This window comes from Myodes glareolus, chromosome 2 (genome assembly GCF_982192425.1).
Source record: "Myodes glareolus chromosome 2, mMyoGla1.1, whole genome shotgun sequence".
Lineage (NCBI taxonomy): Eukaryota > Metazoa > Chordata > Mammalia > Rodentia > Cricetidae > Myodes > Myodes glareolus.
Genome location: NC_142027.1, coordinates 104,758,132 through 104,777,791, shown reverse-complemented (window position 1 = coordinate 104,777,791; position 19,660 = coordinate 104,758,132). Strand labels below are relative to the sequence as shown.

The window sequence follows — 19,660 nt, the reverse complement described above, 5'->3', positions numbered from 1 at the left end:
CAGCAAGGCCAGGCTCGGGCATAAAAAGTGACAAGAGTCAGAAGCCAAGTAACAGAGGCATTCAGCCACTGGTAAATTATTCCCTCCCCAAAACCCAAGGCCTGACGGCAGAGGGGGTCCAACACGCGCTCCTAGCCTACTTAATAAGGCTCTCGTTTCCATCTGAATTGCTAAGTACAGTGTTTAAAAAGCCAACCCAGTGAAGTCGCCTGCTCTCCTGCTCTGTTGTGACTCACTCTGGCTCTCTGCTTGAACCTTTGAAAGCACACTCACCCAATTAAGCCATGGGCTCCTGTACCCTGACTGAAACGTGTAGAAATATGGCTTTTCAAAGGGCAATTTAGCATCAGCTATCAATTCTAAACATATGCTTTCTTAAATGAGAAAAAAAGATGCCTTTAGGAATTTATCTAACCAATGCCGATGCTGTTTACTGAGGAGAAACAAAGTAATTGTCCCTCAGCATGGGGAAAGCGGTCTGTCCATAGTATGCAGAACTGAGTAGTGACTCAGATACTCCAGCCGGTGTAGGTACCCTGCCCAAGATTAACCGATAGGACACAGGATGTGGCTTGCCTACAGCCTTAGTTAGCGTGTCTATTGTGATAAACACCTTGCCCAAAATCAAGCTGGGGAGGAAAGGGTTTAGTTCCGATTACAGCTTGTAGTCCATCATCCAGGGAAGTCAGGGAAGAATTCAAGGCAGGAACCTGAAGGTAAGAACTGAACGAAGCAGAAGCCATGAAGGAGTGAGGCTTACTGGATTGCTCCTCGGGGCTTGCTCAGCCCACCTTCTTATACCTCTTATACTTGGACCATCTGCCCGGGGAGGTACTGCTCCAAGTACGCTGGGCTCTACCACATCAATCATGAATCAAGAAAAGGGACCACAGGCTTGCTCACAGGCCAATCTGGTGAAGGCATTCCCTCAACTGATATTCCCTCTTCCCAGATGACTGTTGCTTGTGTCAGGCTGACATAAAACTACCGAGCACACATAGTGTGCCCAAAGTCCTGGACTCCATTCCCAACACTATAAAAGCGAACCTAGTGGTGAACGCCTGTAATCCTAGCACTCAGGAAATGGAAACAGTAAGATTCAAGACCAGCTACATAGTGAGTTGGAGACCAGCCTGGGCTACATAAGTCTCAGAGACACAAACCAAACAACAATGGGCAAGCATAATAAAGGCTTTTCTGCATTCTCTGAGCACCTCTAGCAAATCAACCCAAGGGGGTCCTGGAAGCCTTGTCTTGGAGCCAGTCTGTTGGAACCTGGTGACAACCTAGGATTGAGAAAGGCATCAGAGTGAGCCAGTCATTTGGGTCTGAGGCCTCAACCTGTGGAATCCAACCCAAACTCCTGACAGACAGCGTCTGCGCCTGGATTGTAGGACGCCCAGCTGGCGTCTCCCGGAGAACTGCTGGCTGTGCAGAAACACCCCCATCTGGTGTCAGGGTGCGGGGCCGAGCAGGCGCCTGAGAGCAAAGAAGGAAGGGTCTATTTTCTCCTCCCCTGTCTCTTGCCACGTCCCGCCATTATTAGGTCATCCATAATTACTGACAGCTGCGTCTTATGTTTGCAAAGCACAGATCTTGGACATGCTGTGTTAAATTTATCCCCAAGTGCTGTACCACTCTGATGCTACTGTACACGCCGTGTCCTTCCCACAGGTCGCCACGGCACTCAGAAAAACCATCATCTTTGTCCACTGCCACTAGTCCTAGGACCCTGCTGACCTGGTAATGGGTCCGAACAGCTTTTTATTGATTCATTGGAATTCCTACATGCGATGTTGTCTCCAGATAATTTTTTCCTATCCAGGCCGCACATCCTGATTTTTTTCAGGGGAGGGAACATATGACCACTGTGTGCACACCCACATGCGGGTATGCGGAGGCTGTCTACGTGTCCAGCTCTATCACTTTCTGCTCTATTCTCCTGAAATGGGATCCCTCACCGAACCTGGAGCTTGGCTAGCAGACAACAAGCCCCAGCGATCCCGCCCTGCCTCTCACAGTGCGAGGGTTGCAGGCATATGCAGCCATGCCTGGCTTTTTATGTGGGTGTTGATACCTGGAACTCAGGTCCAGCGCACACACCCAAGGAACCACCACTCAGTCCCAGGTTGACCTGCTCTTTAATTACCTAGTCACACAGGTAAGGACATTCAGTAGGAAGGTAAAAACACGTGGCATCATCCCAGTGAGGGGCAGTACCCAGCCCAGCATCTCCAGTGCTGAGAACACACACCTCATCCCTCGCGTGCGGCCACCAGTATTACCTTCATGGCAGCTGTTTACAGGAGCCTTCTATCTGACTACAGAATCTCTTCTTTCCTAGAGTGCTCAAAGTTCCCATTCAAAGCAAGTCCTGGGTTGTTAACCAATCTCCCAACTTGAAATGCTCCATGAAAACAGCTGATTTTCCTCAAGATTAGTGCCCTGCACTCCTCCTCCACCCTCCCTGCCAGCCTCTCTCCACTACTCCACAGCCACATTGTCCTGTGCAAGAGACTGCCTGTCACTCACTCTCCATACTGTAAGTCCTTCCCACAGTCTACTCTGGGAAACCAGCGTGAAGATGTCACACTCTCCATACCCTCTATGCCAACACTGTGCCAAACCCCAAAGCCCTTGAGGACTAAGAAGGTCACAAGCTCACTAGCACCAATAATCCCTATAACAAAGAGAGCCGGTCCCATGCCACAGCATCATATGTATACACTGCCAGACTCTTTCCTGTCCATTACTCTCCATGTCACAAAGCCTGTCTACTCCCAGGCCAAATGATCATGTACATTCGTCCCGGCTTACATGACCCCATGGACTGGACACAGCACAGGTAGAAAGAACTGTGTCCTGCCCCATGTGACTCTGCATAAACACACCATAACCGTACCATCTGCCCTAGCCTACATGACCCATGACACAAGATGCATCCCAGAGAGCCAAGCCCATTCACCCCAGCCCATGTGACCCTGTTGCCCTGGATACAATCAGGTACAAATTTGTTTGTTCCAGCTCATATGACTGTATACACGGGACTCACCACAGGGAGACAGAAGCATGCCTACCCCACATGACCCTGTGCATAGACTCACAGGCAGAGAACTGTCTGACTTAGCACACATGACTGCATACACCTGACACATCACAGGTAGAAGCCCAGCTCCTAGCCCATGTGGCCCAATGCATAGGGCACATCGCAATCCCTCTGCAGTTCAGCATCTGATTCCCTCTGTCAACTTCTTAAACACTCCTAATATCTCTAAGCTCTTCAGACGTAAGAGCATCACACTGCAGAGAGAGATGCTGTTATTCCATGAGGAACTCGCCCAGGCCAAAAACACTCTTCTTGACTGGATTTACTGTAACCTAACAGACGCACATCTGTGCATGACTGTGAAGGTGTGTGTTTCCAGGGAGTTTTAAGGCAGTCTGAATGTAGGTGGCACTATTCAATGAGCTGGGGTGGACAAGAAGGAGAAAGCGAGCTGAGCGCCCCCATTCATCTCTCTGCATCCTGCCTGGAGACACAGTGTGACCACCCAGCTGCCACCATGCCTTCCCCACCTTCATCAACTTCACACTCAAACCAGGAACAATTATCAACCCATTCTAAAGTTGTTCTATGCGGGATTTCATTGCAGCAACTAGGAAGTAATGACTACATTAGGACTAAGCACCTCAGGACGCCCAGAGCTGTGTCCTCACAGGACCTGCACCAGACACCAGCAGCACTCAGACCGGAGGGGACAGAGGACTCTCGGAGATGATGGTCACAGATGGGCAGACAAGGCACAAGCTAAACAACTTGACTGCCCATAAGCAGGCAGCCACTGGACCCAGATCCCTGGGTAAACAAGACCCCTGACACTAGTGAAGAAGTACGTCCCTATAGGAGGCCAGTAAGCCCCAGGATGGGCTGCCAAGGGTGTTCACAGGCCTCCATGAAGAAAGCTGATCATCAAGGGGGCAGTGCCACCTACTGGTAGCTGTGCCTCAGAACCCACAGAACCACAGGTCAGACATGCAGCAAGATGCTCCAGGCATACAGGCAGGAGTGTCTGCCTGCTTTGAAAGCCTGGTTAGGTCTCCAGCTAAAGAGCGGATTCTTAAACTGCCACACAGACATGTATGTGTATATATGTGTGCTTGTGCATGCATGTGTGTCTGTGAATACGTGCATACACGTATGAATATGTGAACAAGAAATGAATGAGTTCTCCTGAGGAATCGCAGCCCTGGCATGACTCCCAACGCCCCCCCACCCCAGTCCTTACATTACTTCTGCTCCTGCCCTGCATCAAGTCTAATCTCCACACTCCCAGACTTCACTCACTCTCCCAGCCTTGCACAAAAAAAAAAAAAAAAAAAAAAAAAAAAAAAAAAAATCCCAAAGGCTACCCAAAATCTGCACACAAATAAAAAAAAGAAGGGAAAGCCTTGGGGCTGAAGAGACAATCCAGCTGTTAAGGGCACTCACTACTTTTGTGTCTCAGGTTCAGTTTCTAGCACCTATATGACAGCTCACAACCATCTGTAACTCCAGTTCCAGGGCATCCAACACCCTCTTCTGGCCCCCACAGGCCCTGCATGCTGTGATGCACATGAACTCACACATTCATGCCCACACAATAAATAAATTAATGAATGAGTTCTTTAAAAAAAAAAAAAAAAGGTAGAAAGTCAAAATTCTCATCATACCAGAGAATCAAGAATCTGCAAACTCTAGGGTATTTTTTACTTTTTAGTTTCTTTTTTTTTTTTTCAAGACAGGGTTTCTCAGTGTAGCTTTGGTGACTGTTCTGAAACTAGTTTCTTGTAGATCAGGCTGGCCTCGAACTCACAGAGATCCGCCTGCCTCTGTCTCCTGAGTGCTGGGATTAAAGGCGTGCACCACCAGTACCCGGCTAGTTTCCATTTCTCTTGCATATTTAAAACATATGTATCAGTATTCAAATGCTATGAGCACGTATGGTGGTCAGAGGACAACACTGTGGGGTTAGTCCTCTCTTTCCACCTTGGCCTAGGTTCAAGAGATTTTCCTTAGGTTGTCCAGTTTTCAAGGTAAGTGCTTCATCCACTGAGCCATCTCAGACCCCACTCCCTTTTTAAAGAATTACTAGGAAATGAACCCAGAGTTTCACACATTCTAAGTACACACTCAAGCATATACCCTCAATGCTCAAACCCAGGTTACTGTGGTAAGAAGGCACGTTTAGTGCAGCTGGTGTGCATCCCACACCACCATGGAACAAGTGTAGCTACAGGGGTAGAATACAAGTCACCCAGGGTCTGAACTTGACCCGAGTCTCTACCCAAATGGCTGCCAGACAGCCTCAGCAGCCCAGGGCATAACAGCTAAAAGGAGACTGTGGACAAAGAGGCAAGAGCCCTCCCCCTCCCAGAAAGGCCAGGCACCATGTGAGACGCTCCCTAAGGACATGACCCTGCTGCACCTCATGGGGACAGCTGGGAGAAGTCATACACTCCTCCTCCCTTAAGAGAAGTAAGTCCAGGGCAGTGCAGCTCCCAGGAAAGGTCTTCCACCTTCTTCCATGAGAACATGGACCACTGTAAGTACCCACTCCTTCCTCTTGCCTAGCACAGGCAGCCAGACAGTACCCAAGGACACACTTTCCCAGACACCAGCTGAGCTCTTGACAGGGTGGATAGTTAGGGAAATAGACCCAAAAGGCTCACAGAGCATCCAGACACTGCAACCTGGCCAATGTGGCCTCTGCTCCTCCAGAAAGGGCAATGGCTCCATAGGCCCAATTGACACTAAGTATCACATGGCAGTCACCAGGCACGTAGGCACACCAGCATGCCAGTGTTCCAACAGGGTAGGTCCAACTGGGCATAAGGGGCCTCTGATCTCCGTCACAGGGAAGAAATCACGGAGGTGTCTTGTCTGGGCAGAGCAGTCTCAGGAGTAGGAGGGACCCTTGCCGGCAGCTAACGAACCCAGAGGCCAGGAGGAAGCATGCAGCACTGGGCCTGCTGGGCCAGCCTCTGAAAGAAGGCTTCTGCAGATGGCTGGAGAGGAAATGAAGAGACGCTGTCAAGTGACAGAACGGAAGGCAGTGCTGCCATTGGAAGGTGATGACTCCAGAGCCAGCAGGGGACAGTGTGATTATAAGACAGCTGAGCTCAGGCGGTCCCCATCTGGCCTCGTTTCTCAGAGCAGCAGGAAAGACAGCCAGCAAGCCGGAAGTATTCAAACAAGGGCTGCTCGGATCCCACAGGGCTGTGCCCAGGCTCCAACAGCTCATCACCCCGACCATCTCAACCATCAGTACCCAGCTTCCCTGGGACCTGGAAAGACATGGCCACCATGAAGACAGACGTCCAGGCCAAGGCTCAGGAGCTCACAGCTGGTGGTGGCAGCTGAAGGGCACCCCAAAACTGAACCACAAATGAGGCAGGTCAGCAGCGAATGGCACCCCAGAACAGAGCGATGTACAGATGGGACGGCAACAGGGAACACTTTGCCCTTGCTATGTGTTGGAAAACAGTGCCCAGCAACTCTGGCCTCTGGTCCACTCAGCCTCTCGCCACCCATGCCTGACACAGACCAGTCACATGGGATGCTTCAGGGGTCCCAGCAGGACATGAATCTTCCAGTATGATGGGCTTTGAACTCAGTTCACCCCCAAAGGTTATCATCACCTAAAAGAAATGATTTTCCCCCAAAGCGGTTGTTTCCTTATATACACAGGGTCCTGGAAACATGCAGGCCAGTGCAATGCTACTGCCCGCTCTATGGAGATGCAGATTCTCAACAGTCCACAATGAGGCTCGGCCTCCCTTCCATACAAAGCCCCATTAAGCCTAAACAAGAGCTCCTCACCACAGCACACAAGGGAGCCTGCCTGCCCTATCCTCTGAGGACTCTGAGCCAGGAAGCAGGACACAGCACTGGAAGTCAGCAACCCGGGGTGGAGATAGCGGCAACACACCCACCTGAGATTCAAGCCCATGGTCTGGTCCAGTTTCTCCCAGCTCTGCAGCTTTGCAAGCAGCTTCTAGAAAGACAATTATAGTCATCAACGTCTCTTGCCCAGCAACTGTCCTGTGAAAGCTAACAAGGACAAAGGTATTGGAGTCCCCCATCCTATCTGAGATCAGAGGTGGTTGTGTGACTTTAGCAGATGAAGGTACATGATTCACCTAGGCCTTGCTCTTTTCTGCCAGGCCAGGCACATTCCTAGCATTGTAAGGGTGCCACAGTCCTGCAGAAGCCTGGGCTGAGTGCAAACTCAGTCTTTATTCACAAAGACTGATCTCTCTTGACCTTCCAGGGGCCTCTCTCAGAATGCTAAGCCCTAGGCAGATGAACTCCACTCTAGAGCCAAGTTTTCCCCCAATTCTATGGTAGGTCAGGACCATGGATGACTTAGATCTAGCCAGCCACACTACACCTGTGTACCTGTTCTATACCAGCTTGAACCCCACAAAACAAAGTCACTCAAGATGGCAAGAAGGCCAGCAAGATGATGAAAGACTCACCAACATGCCTGGTGAATTGAGTTTGATCCTCAGATGCACAGGGTAGGAGAAAACCTACTCTCTCTACTGTCCTGGAACATCTACACAATGTGGTACATACATATACTCACTTGCTCTTTCTCACATATATACTTATATACACACACAAGCATACATACACACATACGCTTTGACACACTCACTCATTTTTCACATATATACATAGACACACACATAAAACACCCAATCACTATGGCATGTGTATTCACTTTTGGCATTCACTTTCTCACATACATACATACATACATATACATACACACCCATACACTGTGGCATGTGCATCCACTTTCTCACGTGCACACACACACCCATACACTGTGGCATGTGCGTTCACTTTCTCACATACATACACACATTACATACGCACATATATACATGCATACACATACACTATGGCATGTGCATTCACTCACTATCTCTCACATACATATACATACACAAACATAAAATAAAAACTTTAAAAGAGTGGGGCAGGTGCTCAGCTACTAACTTTCCTATGGCCATTTCCTACGTGGTTCCCTGCCATGCCCTGACTTCTTTCTATAGGACTGACTCGGGGTCAACAGTCAGCAACCGTTCATGCACAACTTCAAGCTAAGCAGTGCGATTCTACAATTTAAACCTCAAAAAATGTCAAAGACAAAACATTAGATCTAGGTGTAATATAAATTGCGTTGGTAAATGTCATGTGTTGTTTGCACTTGTTGAAAGTGGGCTCAGAGACCAAGGTGGCCTTCCTTGCTTCCTTGTCTAAGACTTCAACCAGTTTATTTCAAGTCCCAGGACAGGCTGGTGTTGTAGAATATTAGTTAAATATGTGTTACATTTGTTAATGCTGTGGAATATTTGTTTAATGATGTAAAGATGTGTTGAATTCTTTTATGTGGTATTTGTTTAGAGCTGTGTAACGCTGACTGTCTAAAACACCTGACTGGTCTAATAAAGAGCTAAATGGCCAGTAGCAAGGCAGAAGAGAGAAACAGGTGGGGCTGGCATGAAGAGAGAATAAATAGGAAGAGAAGAGAGAGGAGGATGCCAGGAGCTAGCCACCCAGCCACATATCCAGACATGAAATAAGAAGAAAAGATATACAGAAATTTTAAAAAGTGAAAGCCCAGAGGCAAAAGGTCGATGGGATAAGTTAAGAAAAGCTGGTAGAAATAAGTCAAGCTAAGGCCGGGCATTCAGAAGTGAGAATAAGTCTCCATGTGATTATTTAGAAGCTTGGGGGTGGGCCCCTCAAAGAGCAAAGAGTAAAGAAAATTCAACTACAGGCTGGGCCCTCTGGTGCTGCAACAAGGAAGAAGAGAACTACGAGCTGCAATGGCATTAAAAACACTTGGTGCTGGGTCATGGTGGCGCACACCTTTAATCCCAGCGCTCAGGAGGCAGAGGCAGTTGGATCTCTGAGTTTGAGGCCAGTCTGGTCTACAAAGAGAGTTCCAAGACAACCAGGGCTACACAGAGAAACCCTGTCTCAGGAAAAACAAAAACAAAAACTTGGCCCTTTAGAATAGCTAAAATGGGAATCATCCAGCAAAGGTAACTATTGCTTATTCATGGTATAAAAGCGCCTGTGGTGAGAACGTGAAGACGGAAGCACCCAAAACTCTCCATTGGGAACCCCAGCAGGATTTGCAAGTCATCCCTGCGGGATGCCGTAAGCACCCAGTCGGATACTTTATGCTCTGTGCTGTGTGCTGCCTCTCTCTGTCAGCTACTTGCTGTGTTTTTCTTTTACTTTCGCTTGCTGTATACTTAATAAACTCCCTCATTCAAAAGCAAAAGAAAGGCTCTCTGGACAAAATGCCAGGGGAAAGGACAAAAAAAGCTCCAGGTCGTTTGCCTACAAAAGCCAGCCTCCAAAAGAGGCCTGTCTGGGACAGCATGAATAGACAGGAGCTGCAGCACCAGCTGGTCACAGAGCACTCTGTAGTACCACCAGGCCCTCAGGTGCCTTGGACTCCCACAAGAAGACAGAGATGAAACTGGGGAGATGGCTCAGTTAAGCAAAGAGCTTACCACACAAGCATGAAAGCTGAGGTTAATCCCCAAGACTCATCTAGCCAAAGCTGGGCATAGGAACAGACACCTAAAATCCAGTGCAAGAGAACAAACAGGCAGAGACCTGGAGCTCACTGCTCATCCGGCCTTGCTGAACTAGTAAGCTCCAGGTTCAGTGAGAGACTGTCTCAAAACATAAGGTAGAGAGGTCAAGAGAGGCCTCTGAGGCTCTTAAACAATGAACAGAAACTGTGACTGCTATTGGTTGCCCACCAGAATTACATGGTGAGCCATTGTTGCTAACAACAGCACACACTGTGGAGACCAGAGAAGTCACACTAGAACTGAGCTGGATGCTTCCTCTCTACTAGCTAGTCCTTGGGGTGCTGCAAGGGACTGTGCAGGCTGCTAGGGAAGAACTGTTATCAACAGCCTTTTTCAGCTTTAGAGCCTGTACGCACAATAATAAGCAACCAAGCAAAATGAGACTAAGAGTGCAACCATGGCAGGTATGTTACCAGGGTAACCAACTGCTTTCTGATTAGATTTGATGCTCATTCCAGAAGAGGGAACTCCCATCTGGCAGGTAGGGATGTCATGGACCCTACTACAGAAACAACAACTATTGTACATAAAGGATCTGTCAAATTGCCTTCTAAAGAGCTACATTTATGCCCATAGAACATACCGCTGTAATGGAAGAAGCTTCTATCTGCAACAGTCAGCAGTGACTGCAGAGTCTCAGCTGATTGCACTACCCACGACACCACCACGGCGACCCCATAGCTGACCAGAGATGTGACAGAGATGCCTAGGGTGCTCCAGACAGGCCAGAGGCTAGCCCTGGAGACATGGCTCACCCACTACTCACCTCCTTCTCCAACTCCAGGTCAACCAGAGCTTCCTGCATCTTCTCCTGACGGCCCAGCTTCCTCTGCAGACCTTCCAGCTCTTCTGTGAGCAGCCCGTTGGTCTCCTTCATCTCCCTGTGGGGCCAGAACAGTTATACCAACAGCCACACATGTTGAGGATGAACCCAAGGGGCAGTGAGCCCAGGCGGCCAATTCCCAGCTAGGGTGGCAGGCTGCTCACAGACCCTCACCTCAGATGGGTGTTCTCCTCACGCAGCCTCTTCAGCTCGCGCTCTATCTTGGGCAGACGCAGCAGCTCAGACTTCATGCTCTTCACCACGGCTGCGTCTTGCTCTTGCAGGCACAGCTTCTGCTCCAGGTCCTGTGAGAGGCAAAGAGGAAAAGGAGAGTGAGCAGCCAGGAAGCATGGAAAACAGAGCCTCGGTAAAAGAGAGAGGCTAACCTGAAGGAAACACAGGCTTCCAGCTACAGAATGAATGACCTAGGGCAGGCAGAAGGCCTGGGACATTGAGATCATGAGGATCACTAAAAGAGAAGAGGACATGGAGATGCCAGGAGCTAGGGAGCTAACTCAGTCAGTAAGTACTTGCCACTCTGGAAGCATGAGGCCCTAACTCTACTCAACCCACAGTTTTAAAAAAAAAAAAAAAAAAAAAAAGCAGGTATGGTAACACAAGCCTTTAATTCCAGCACCTGGGAGGCAAAGGCAGGAGGATCTCTGTGAGTTCAAGGTCAACCTGGTCTACAAAAAGATTTCCAGGAGTGCTAGGGCTACATAGAAAGATTTGACTCAAAAATAAATAAATAAAAATTTTAAAAATAAAATTTGAAAAAAAAAGCTGGGAACAGAGGTACGCAGTTGTAATTCTAAGCAGAGAGAGGCCAATGGAGAGTCTCAGTCCAGTGAGAGACCCTGTCTCCCACCACAAAAAATAAGGGGTGGGTGAGGAACAACATCCTGAGGAACAGCACTGTCCTCAGCACCCATGTCAAGTTCATGACTGTCTGTAACTCCAGGCCCAGGGAAGGCATCATCTCTGGCCTCCCTGTGACAGCTGCACGCATGTACCCTCACACTCACATGCACATCCCCACACAGAGATAGATACAAATACACCTAATTTCTAACTAAATAAATCTTTTTCTAATCAAAGCCATGGGAGCCACAGAGGTCTTCTACCTTGTCCCGAGCATCTAGGAAGCCTTTCAGGCCTAGGCTGCTATGCTGCTCAGAGGCGATCTCATCATCACCTCTAGAGCAGCCCTGGACTGCATCTCAGGGCCAGCACACGCACCGCTGTCCTTCTGCCTGTGCCTATCCACATCCCCTCCAGATGTGGGGCCCTCTGGTCCCCAACAGCAGGTGCCTATGGCACTTCTGGCCTAAATGCAGCTCACAGCACAGCTGCCTGTAGTTGACTTCTGTTGTACCAGTGGTGAACCTGCAACAGTTGCTTTTGCTCCCACTGTGTGACAGACCTTCTGACATTGCACCTGTCACCCTGGCCCTCCACAAGGTAAACACTGGAATCTAGTGACAAGTCACTGAATAGGCTGTATATAAACCAGAATCAAATCAACTGAACAAACCTTCATGGTGCCCAGCTCCATCCAAGTGGTGAGAACAGAGTGACAGAGAGGACCAACTACTGGTCAACCTCTATGAACAAGGAAATAATGAGAGGTGGGCCAAGGGCTACAGAAGGAACAAGAACTAGGAAGACGGTAACTAAGAAGGCAGGGAGTGGGGTCTAGAGAGATGGCTCAGCAATTAAGAGTACCTGCTGCTCTGCCAGAGAACCCAAATTCAGTTCTCAGGACCCAAACAGGCAGCTCACAACTGCCCCTAGCTCCAACTCCAGATCTCTTCTGGTCCCTGCAGATAACCCACACCCACACATATATAGAAATAGAAATAAATATTTAAGCAAATAAATAAAAAAAAGAGACAACAGAGCCAGGTTAAAAAAAAAAAAAAGTAGCCAGAGATGGGCTGAAGAGATGGCTCAGCGGTTAGGAGCACTGGCTGCTCTTCCAGAAGTCCTGAGTTCAATTCCCAGCAACCACATGGTGGCTCACAACCATCTATAATGAGATCTGGTGCCCTCTTCCAGTCTGCAGGAATATATGCAGAGAGAACACAGTATACATAATAAATAAATCTTAAAAAAAAAAAAGTAGCCAGAGGCATAAGGAGCAAAGCCCACCCTCTACCTTGGAGCTGCCCCTCCCCCAACACACACACACAGCAGAGGCAGCAGGGAGACAACTGACACAGCCCTCCTTCCTGGCACTGGATAATACCCTAAAGGCAACAGGAAGCCACAGAAGAAGCTCAAGGCACCAGATCTCCAGCAACACCCTCTAGAGTAGTGGTTCTCAGCCTTCCTCACGCAGTTCCTCATGCTGTGGTGACCCCCAACCACAATATTACTTTTGTTGTTACTTCATAACTGTAACCTTTCTACTATTACGAATCATAATATAAATATCTGTGCTTCCTGATGGTCTTACGCAACTCTGTGAAACGGTCACTCACAACCCATGGTTGAGAAGTCCTGCACTAGAGTAAAGGAGCCTGACCTTAAACCAGACAGCCCTGGCTGAGTGACCTATCTCAGCCATGCTCTGGCCATGGAAAAACTCCTTCTTGTAGTACAAGCTACAAGCTGGTCTCAAACTTGTGATCTTCCCCTCTCAGCCTCTCTGGAGTCACACATGTGTCCTGGCCCCGCCTCTCTAAGCCTCAACTGCATAGTACTCTGTGTTACCTCCTCCCATGGGTTTCTGGTGGGCCTTCATCACTAGGTGCCAGCTTCCTTGATCACTCACTGTGGCCTCCCTTGCCAGTCAGCACAGGACCTGGCATCCACAAAATAATCAGCCTGCACCTTCACGTGCCACTGAGCACGCCTCCATTCAGGAAGGTCTGTGATTGACAGGAGGGCTGGTCCTATCCCTGCTCAGTACACGAACCTGCCTGGGCCGACAGGAAACGCCTACCTTAATCTTCTGTTCCTGGTCAGTTCTCTCTTCTTGACTGGCCTGAAGCTCCTGGATCTTCTGATTTGCCTCCTGACATTTCCTATGAAAGAAAGGGAAAGTACATGCAAGGCCAGCCCATAATGTCCCTCAGCCTGAGCCCCAGGATGAATGCAAGCACACACATCTTATGCAGGGAGACCCCAAGTCCTGGGCCAGCCTCTGCACAGGCTCTAAGACTGGGACATTGATGAAGTTACAAGGGAGCCCAGGCTAGCTGTGGCATTACCTAGTTCTCTGTCCACCACTCAGTCCATGGTGTTAGTCAGCCATGGTGCTGCTGCCGGCATAAGAGACCACCAGGGGCCTGCCCATACTAGGGGTAGAACATTCCTCAGGAAACGCCTGCTTAGGGTAAGGGCCAGACCTTCACGGCAGAATCCAAAGTCTCCTGACTATCACCTACTACTAACCACCATATATCTGTGTCCACTGTGACCTAGAACAGCAACCCGTGCCCTCAAAACCTAACTCAGCTTGGCCTTCCTCTGGAAGCCAGCTCCAAGAAGGCACTTCACCCAAGGAAAAAAAGAACTAAGTCGTTACCCCCTTATTCTGAGGCTCACTTCCCAAGTCCAGAGGCCTCACTGTGTGTGCCTTGTGTGGTCTGAGACACGGTTGTCTTGGGGACTGACACAGGTTAGCCATGCTCTCACCGCTGCTGCAGGTCCAGCTGCTCCTTCAGTTCCTGCTTCTCAGACTCCAGGCGCTTCACCTGCACCTTCTGGTCCATCGCACTTAACTGCAGCTCAGAGACACGCGCCTTCAAGGAACTAATCCTCTGCAAGTGGAGAAAACTGGCTGCTCACTGGGGTCCTGTCTGCATGCAGACTACGTACCCAAGCATTGCTTTCACACACAGAGACGGAAGAGAAAGTAAGGGCAGGGCACCTCGCAGGTGCTACTCAGGGCAGAACAGAGCCCACTCTCCTGGAGCACGCGGTGAACAGACAACACACACTCTCACAAGCATCCCGGCCAAAGGCCTGCTTGTGCTCTTCATCACTGACACAGACGTGGGTCACGGCCAGGTCCTGTAGGAAAGCTGGTCATAGCCACATCTGACCCTCTGATGTCCATTAGCATCCATACAGAGTACCAACAACATCCAGCGCCCTGAACAATGAGTGTCAACCTAAGTTTTCTCCACACCTCAGACCTCTGTCACACTCTAAGCCTCCTTAATGCCTACATGCCAACATTCCAACAGAAGGAACCCAGGATGGGAAGACCACAAGGTCCTGGCCAAGATACAGGCTGTCATCAGAACTTTGTTTCAGAATACAGGCCTGGTATGCCAGCTACTCAGGAACCTGAGGAAAGTGAATTAAAAATTTAAGCCCCTCACCAGGTGGGGGTGGTACACGCCTTTAATCCCTGCACTCAGGAGGCAGAGGCAGGTGGATATCAGTGAGTTTGAGGCCAGCCTGGTCTACAAAGCAAGTTCCAGGACAGTCAGGGCTACATAGAGAAACCCTGTCTCAAAAAATTAAAAGAAAGGGGGGCTGGAGAGAATGCTCAGTGGTTAAGAGCATTGCCTGCTCTTCCAAAGGTCCTGAATTCAATTCCCGGCAACCACACGGTGGCTCACAACCATCTGTAATGAGGTCTGGTGCCCACTTCTGGCCTGCAGACATACACACAGACAGAATATTGTATGCATAATAAATAAATAAATATTTTTTAAAAAATTAAAAGAAAGAAAGAGAGAGAGAGAGAAGTTTAAGCTCCTTGAGGCGTACAGATTGGCTCAAAGCCAATCTGGGCAGCTTAACAAGAACCTATCTCAAAATAAAAAGTAAAAAGAGGGTAAAGCGCGGGCAGTGGTGGCGCACGTCTTTAATCCCAGCATGTGGGAGGCAGAGGCAGGCGGATCTCTGTGAGTTCGAGGCCAGCCTGGTGTACAAGAGCTAGTTCCAGGACGGGCTCCAAAGCTACAGAGAAACCCTGTCTCAGAAAAAAAAAAAAAAAAAAAAAAAAAAAAAGAGGGTAAAGCAGAGTGGCACACATTTTTTTTTAAACTTTATTTAACCTTATTTCATGTACATTGGTAGAATGATGTCAGATTCTCTGGAACTGGAGTTACAGACAGCTGCGAGCTGCCATGTGGGTGCTGGGAATTGAATCCCTGTCCTCTGGAAGAGCAGTCAGTGCTCTTAACCACTGAGCCATCTCGCCAGCCCCAGTGGCACACATTTTTAATCCTAGCACTTAGTAGGCAGAAGCAGGCAAACTCCGTGAGTCCAAGGCCTGCCAAGGCTATATAGTATGACCTTGTCTTAAAAAAAATTAAAAAGAAAATATTAAAGTTGGCTTAGAGAAATGGCTCAGAGTTAAAAGCACCTTCCAGAGGTCCTGAGTTCAATTCCTAGCAACCACATGGTGGCTCACAGCCATCTGTAATGAGATCTGGTGCCCTTTCCTGGTGTGCAGGCAGAATACGATATACATAGTAAATAAATAAACATTTTTAAAAAGATATAGCTCAATAAAAATTTTAAAAAGATTTATTAAAAAAATTAAATTTATAAAAAAATTATAAAATTTTTATATATAATTTTATAAAATTTTATATATAATTTTATAAAAAATTATTTAAAAAATTAGTTCAGTGGTTAAGAACACATATTATTCTTATAGAGGACAGTTTCCAGTATCCATATCAGCTGACACAACAGCCTATAATACCAGCTGCAGGGAATTCAATACCTCTGGCCTCCAGACTCCATGGGCACCTACATTCATGGGCACATGCAAACATAAATGTTGATAAAAATAATTTTCTTAATCTCAAAAAGAGAGAGAGAGAAAAGAGGGTAGAGATGTAGTACAATGGTAGAACAACTAGCTGAAATCTCCTGGGGGGGATATAGGGAGTGCAGCTCAGTGGTAGAGCACCTGCCTAGAATCCCCCAGTGAGGGGCTGGGGTGTGGCTCAGTGGTAGAGCTCCTGCCTAGAATCCCCCAGTAGGAGCTGTTATCTGGTCCAGAGGTAGCACATGCCTAAAATCCCTACCATAAAAGCCCCTCAGGATAGGGAAAAATGAAGCAAGCAACCTGGGTTAATGAAGCTAATAGAGACCCATAGTGCTTAAAAAAAGAGCAGTCTCAGAGCAAAGCCAGTAGGCCCTGACCAGCAGACTCATGGATGAATAGAAAGTACATGTGACAACATTGAATGTCTACCCAAAGAAACCTGCAGGAACCTCCACCCTTGCTCCACCCATACCTCTCCAGCAGATCTCTCCAACTGCTTTCCTAGAAAGAGCAAGTTGGCCTAGTCACTCAGAGAAGCCAGCCCACTTAGAACTGCTACATGAATTAACATTTGCAAACAGTGGCCTGAAGCCAACTGCAGAGAAATCTCACCAGAGTGGGCCCAAAAAAGCAAAAAAGACCATAAGTGATGTTGGGTGGCCCTACATTGGAGTTCAACAGCTAGCGCTCTCTCTCTCTCTCTCTCTCTCTCTCTCTCTCTCTCTCTCTATCTATACACACACACACACACACACACACACACACACGTATACATGTATATTATACGTGTGTGTGTGTGTGTGTGTGTGTGTGTGTATCACCCTCTAGAACAGTCCACAAGATTTGTTTCCCTGTAACCTGACAGGCCATTAGGACGTACCAGTGTTATATCCATGTCCTGTGGGAGGCTGGCTAGGGGAACCCCACATCACAGCAGCCTGCACCTTATCACGACACACAGACTATGACAGTATTAAGAACACGTCTAAAAACAGTGTGATGGCACATGCATGTATTACTAGCTGGGGAGAGGTGGAGGCAGGGGGATCAGAAGTCAAGATCGTTGCTACATGATGCTATTCTCCCCAGGCAACAGCTGCTGTCTTCTTGACTTCAGTTGCTCCTGCTTACAAAAGATCATCACACAGGGCTTGCTGATTGTAGACAGTGTGTCACAGAAGGGATGTGGAGGTCACTGGAGCCATCTGAAGTATCCAGCCACCGCAGCCACTCTTCTCACCCACTCATTTCTGTACGAATTTGCATGTGGCTGGGAGTCTTGGGGAGGGGCAGACTACAGAAGCTGGGAAGGATTACAGGAAGAAGGCTCCATCTACACAGCTGGGGGGAAGCCGTCGTCCATACTGGGTGCAGACTTTACAGTATCCTGTCACCCAAGCGCTATGGAAGCATAAATTCATTGGTTCCCCAAGAGTAACTCCATTATCTTTGGCTGCATAGCTAGTGTGAGTCCAGCCGGAAATACATAAATCCTTGTCTAAAAAAGAGAAAGGGAAAAAAGAAACCACCCCAAACCAGGGCTGATGTGGCAGCTCAGCAGGGAAAGCTTGCCACTCAGAAAGGACTCTCATAAGAAAAGAGAGAACTCCAGAGATGCACCCATACACACGTCACACTAGTAAGAATAAAGTTCACCCAGGCAGTGGTGGCGCACGCCTTTAATCACAGCACTCGGGGGCAGAGGCAGGCGGATCTTTGTGAGTTTGAGGCCAGCCTGCAGCCTGATCTACAGAGCAAATTCCAGGACAGTCTCTAAAAGGTACAGAGAGACCCTGTCTCAAAAAAACAAAAAAAAAAAAAAGAGGAAAGTTCAAAAAATTAAAACAAAATAGAACATGTCCAAACCAGACAACAGTGCCCACATCTTTAATCCTAGCACTTGAGAGCCTGAGGCTGGAGGCAAGCCAAGTTTGAGGCTGAGTTAGACAGTAAGTCTGCGGACAGGCTGGGCTACACGGTGAGACCCAAACTTCAGGGGGCTGGAGATTTGACTCATGGGTTAAATGCACTGCCCACTTTTCCAGAAGACCTGGGTTCATTTCCCAGCACCCACAGTGGTCTGCAACTGTCTATAATTCCAGGGCACCTGATGGCCTCTTCTGGCCTCTGCATACAGTGTGCTCAGATACAAGAAGCAAAACACTCATACACATAAAATAAAATCTTTTTTATAAGGAAACTAGGGAGATGATTCCGTTAGGAGGGGGCTTGCTGCACACACGAGGCTGAGTTCGGATCCCCAGCACTTGTGTAGTGTTCGGTGTGCTTGTGAGTTTTATGTCAGCTTGACAAAAGGAACAGTCATTCCAGAGGAGGGAGCATCAACTCAGAAAACACTTCTGCCACACTGACTGGCCAGCAGCCTAGGGAGCTTCTTACTGATTGGTGATTGATGTGGGACGGCCCAGCTCACTTGGGGTGGTGCCACCCCACGAGGGTGGTCCTGGATGCTGTAAGGCAGACTAAGTAAGCCATGAGGAGCAAGCCAGTAGGCAGAGTTCCTCCATGGCCTCTGCTTCAGATCCAGCCTCCAGTTCCTGTCTTGAGTTCTTGCCCTGCCTTCTCTGCATGAGGAACTGACTGCAGGCTAAAAAGCGCTCTTGCCTCCCTAAGCTGTTTTTGGTCATGGTGTGTTGTCACAGTGACAAAAACCTAGGACACTAGGTGTGGCACCACATACCTGCAGTTCCAGTGCTAAGGAGGCAGGCAGACCCCTGGAATTTGCTGGCCAACCAATCAGGCCAGAAGACAGTTCCGGGTCTACTAAGAGACCCCGTGTCACAAAATAAGGTCGATAGTGACCGACAAAGAACCTCAATAGCAACCTCATGGCCTTCACATGTGCACAAGGTATGTGTACCTACATACAACATCGTCTCACAGTGAGTGCCACCTTTTCGATGTCTCTCTGACTCAGTAACGTGCACAAGGTATTGAGTGCTAAAACAGGGACAGCCTGCCCTGATGAAGGACAAATACCACGGGGGAGGGGACACATCAGCAAGTGAACAGATGAATGGCAGAACAGCAGGGCGAGGGTGGGGAGGTGATAAATCAGGGCCTGTGACTGAACACTGCAGTGGAGGGCTTGTTACTCTGGGCTGTGGGCCTGGAAAGGCTTCCCGGAGGAGGGACCACTGACCCTCTTCTCCTCTTCACTGAGGTGTGTAAGGGCCTCCTCTACCACTGAGGGGCCAAGGACCTGGGCCAGGTCTCTGTGAAACAAGAGCCCACTCGTCTGGAAACAGATCACGGCTCCTCTCCTGCCAAGACTTGCTTCGGAAGACAGATGCGCCAACAACCTTAACATGCTCCCTGGCGCTGCAGAGGCAAAAATAACCCGCAGCCCACTCCGAGGATCTATCAAGTGGAGAAGGTGCGGGCACAGAATACCAATGACGCCAGGC

At 48.7% G+C, this 19,660-nt stretch overlaps 1 protein-coding gene across 2 annotated transcripts in view; it reads right to left on the bottom strand.

Moving 5' to 3' along the window:
* The window catches only part of Mad1l1 (mitotic arrest deficient 1 like 1), a 317,552-nt gene that overhangs the window by 282,331 nt on the left and 15,561 nt on the right, over positions 1-19,660 (bottom strand). For both annotated transcript variants that reach the window (XM_048436907.3, XM_085683370.2), the window contains exons 5-9: positions 14,132-14,256; positions 13,437-13,518; positions 10,664-10,794; positions 10,433-10,547; positions 6,973-7,034 (exon numbers count right to left, since the gene is read on the bottom strand). In XM_048436907.3, coding sequence (XP_048292864.3) covers positions 6,973-7,034; positions 10,433-10,547; positions 10,664-10,794; positions 13,437-13,518; positions 14,132-14,256 — 515 coding nt within the window. The remainder of the gene's footprint in view (positions 1-6,972; positions 7,035-10,432; positions 10,548-10,663; positions 10,795-13,436; positions 13,519-14,131; positions 14,257-19,660) is intronic.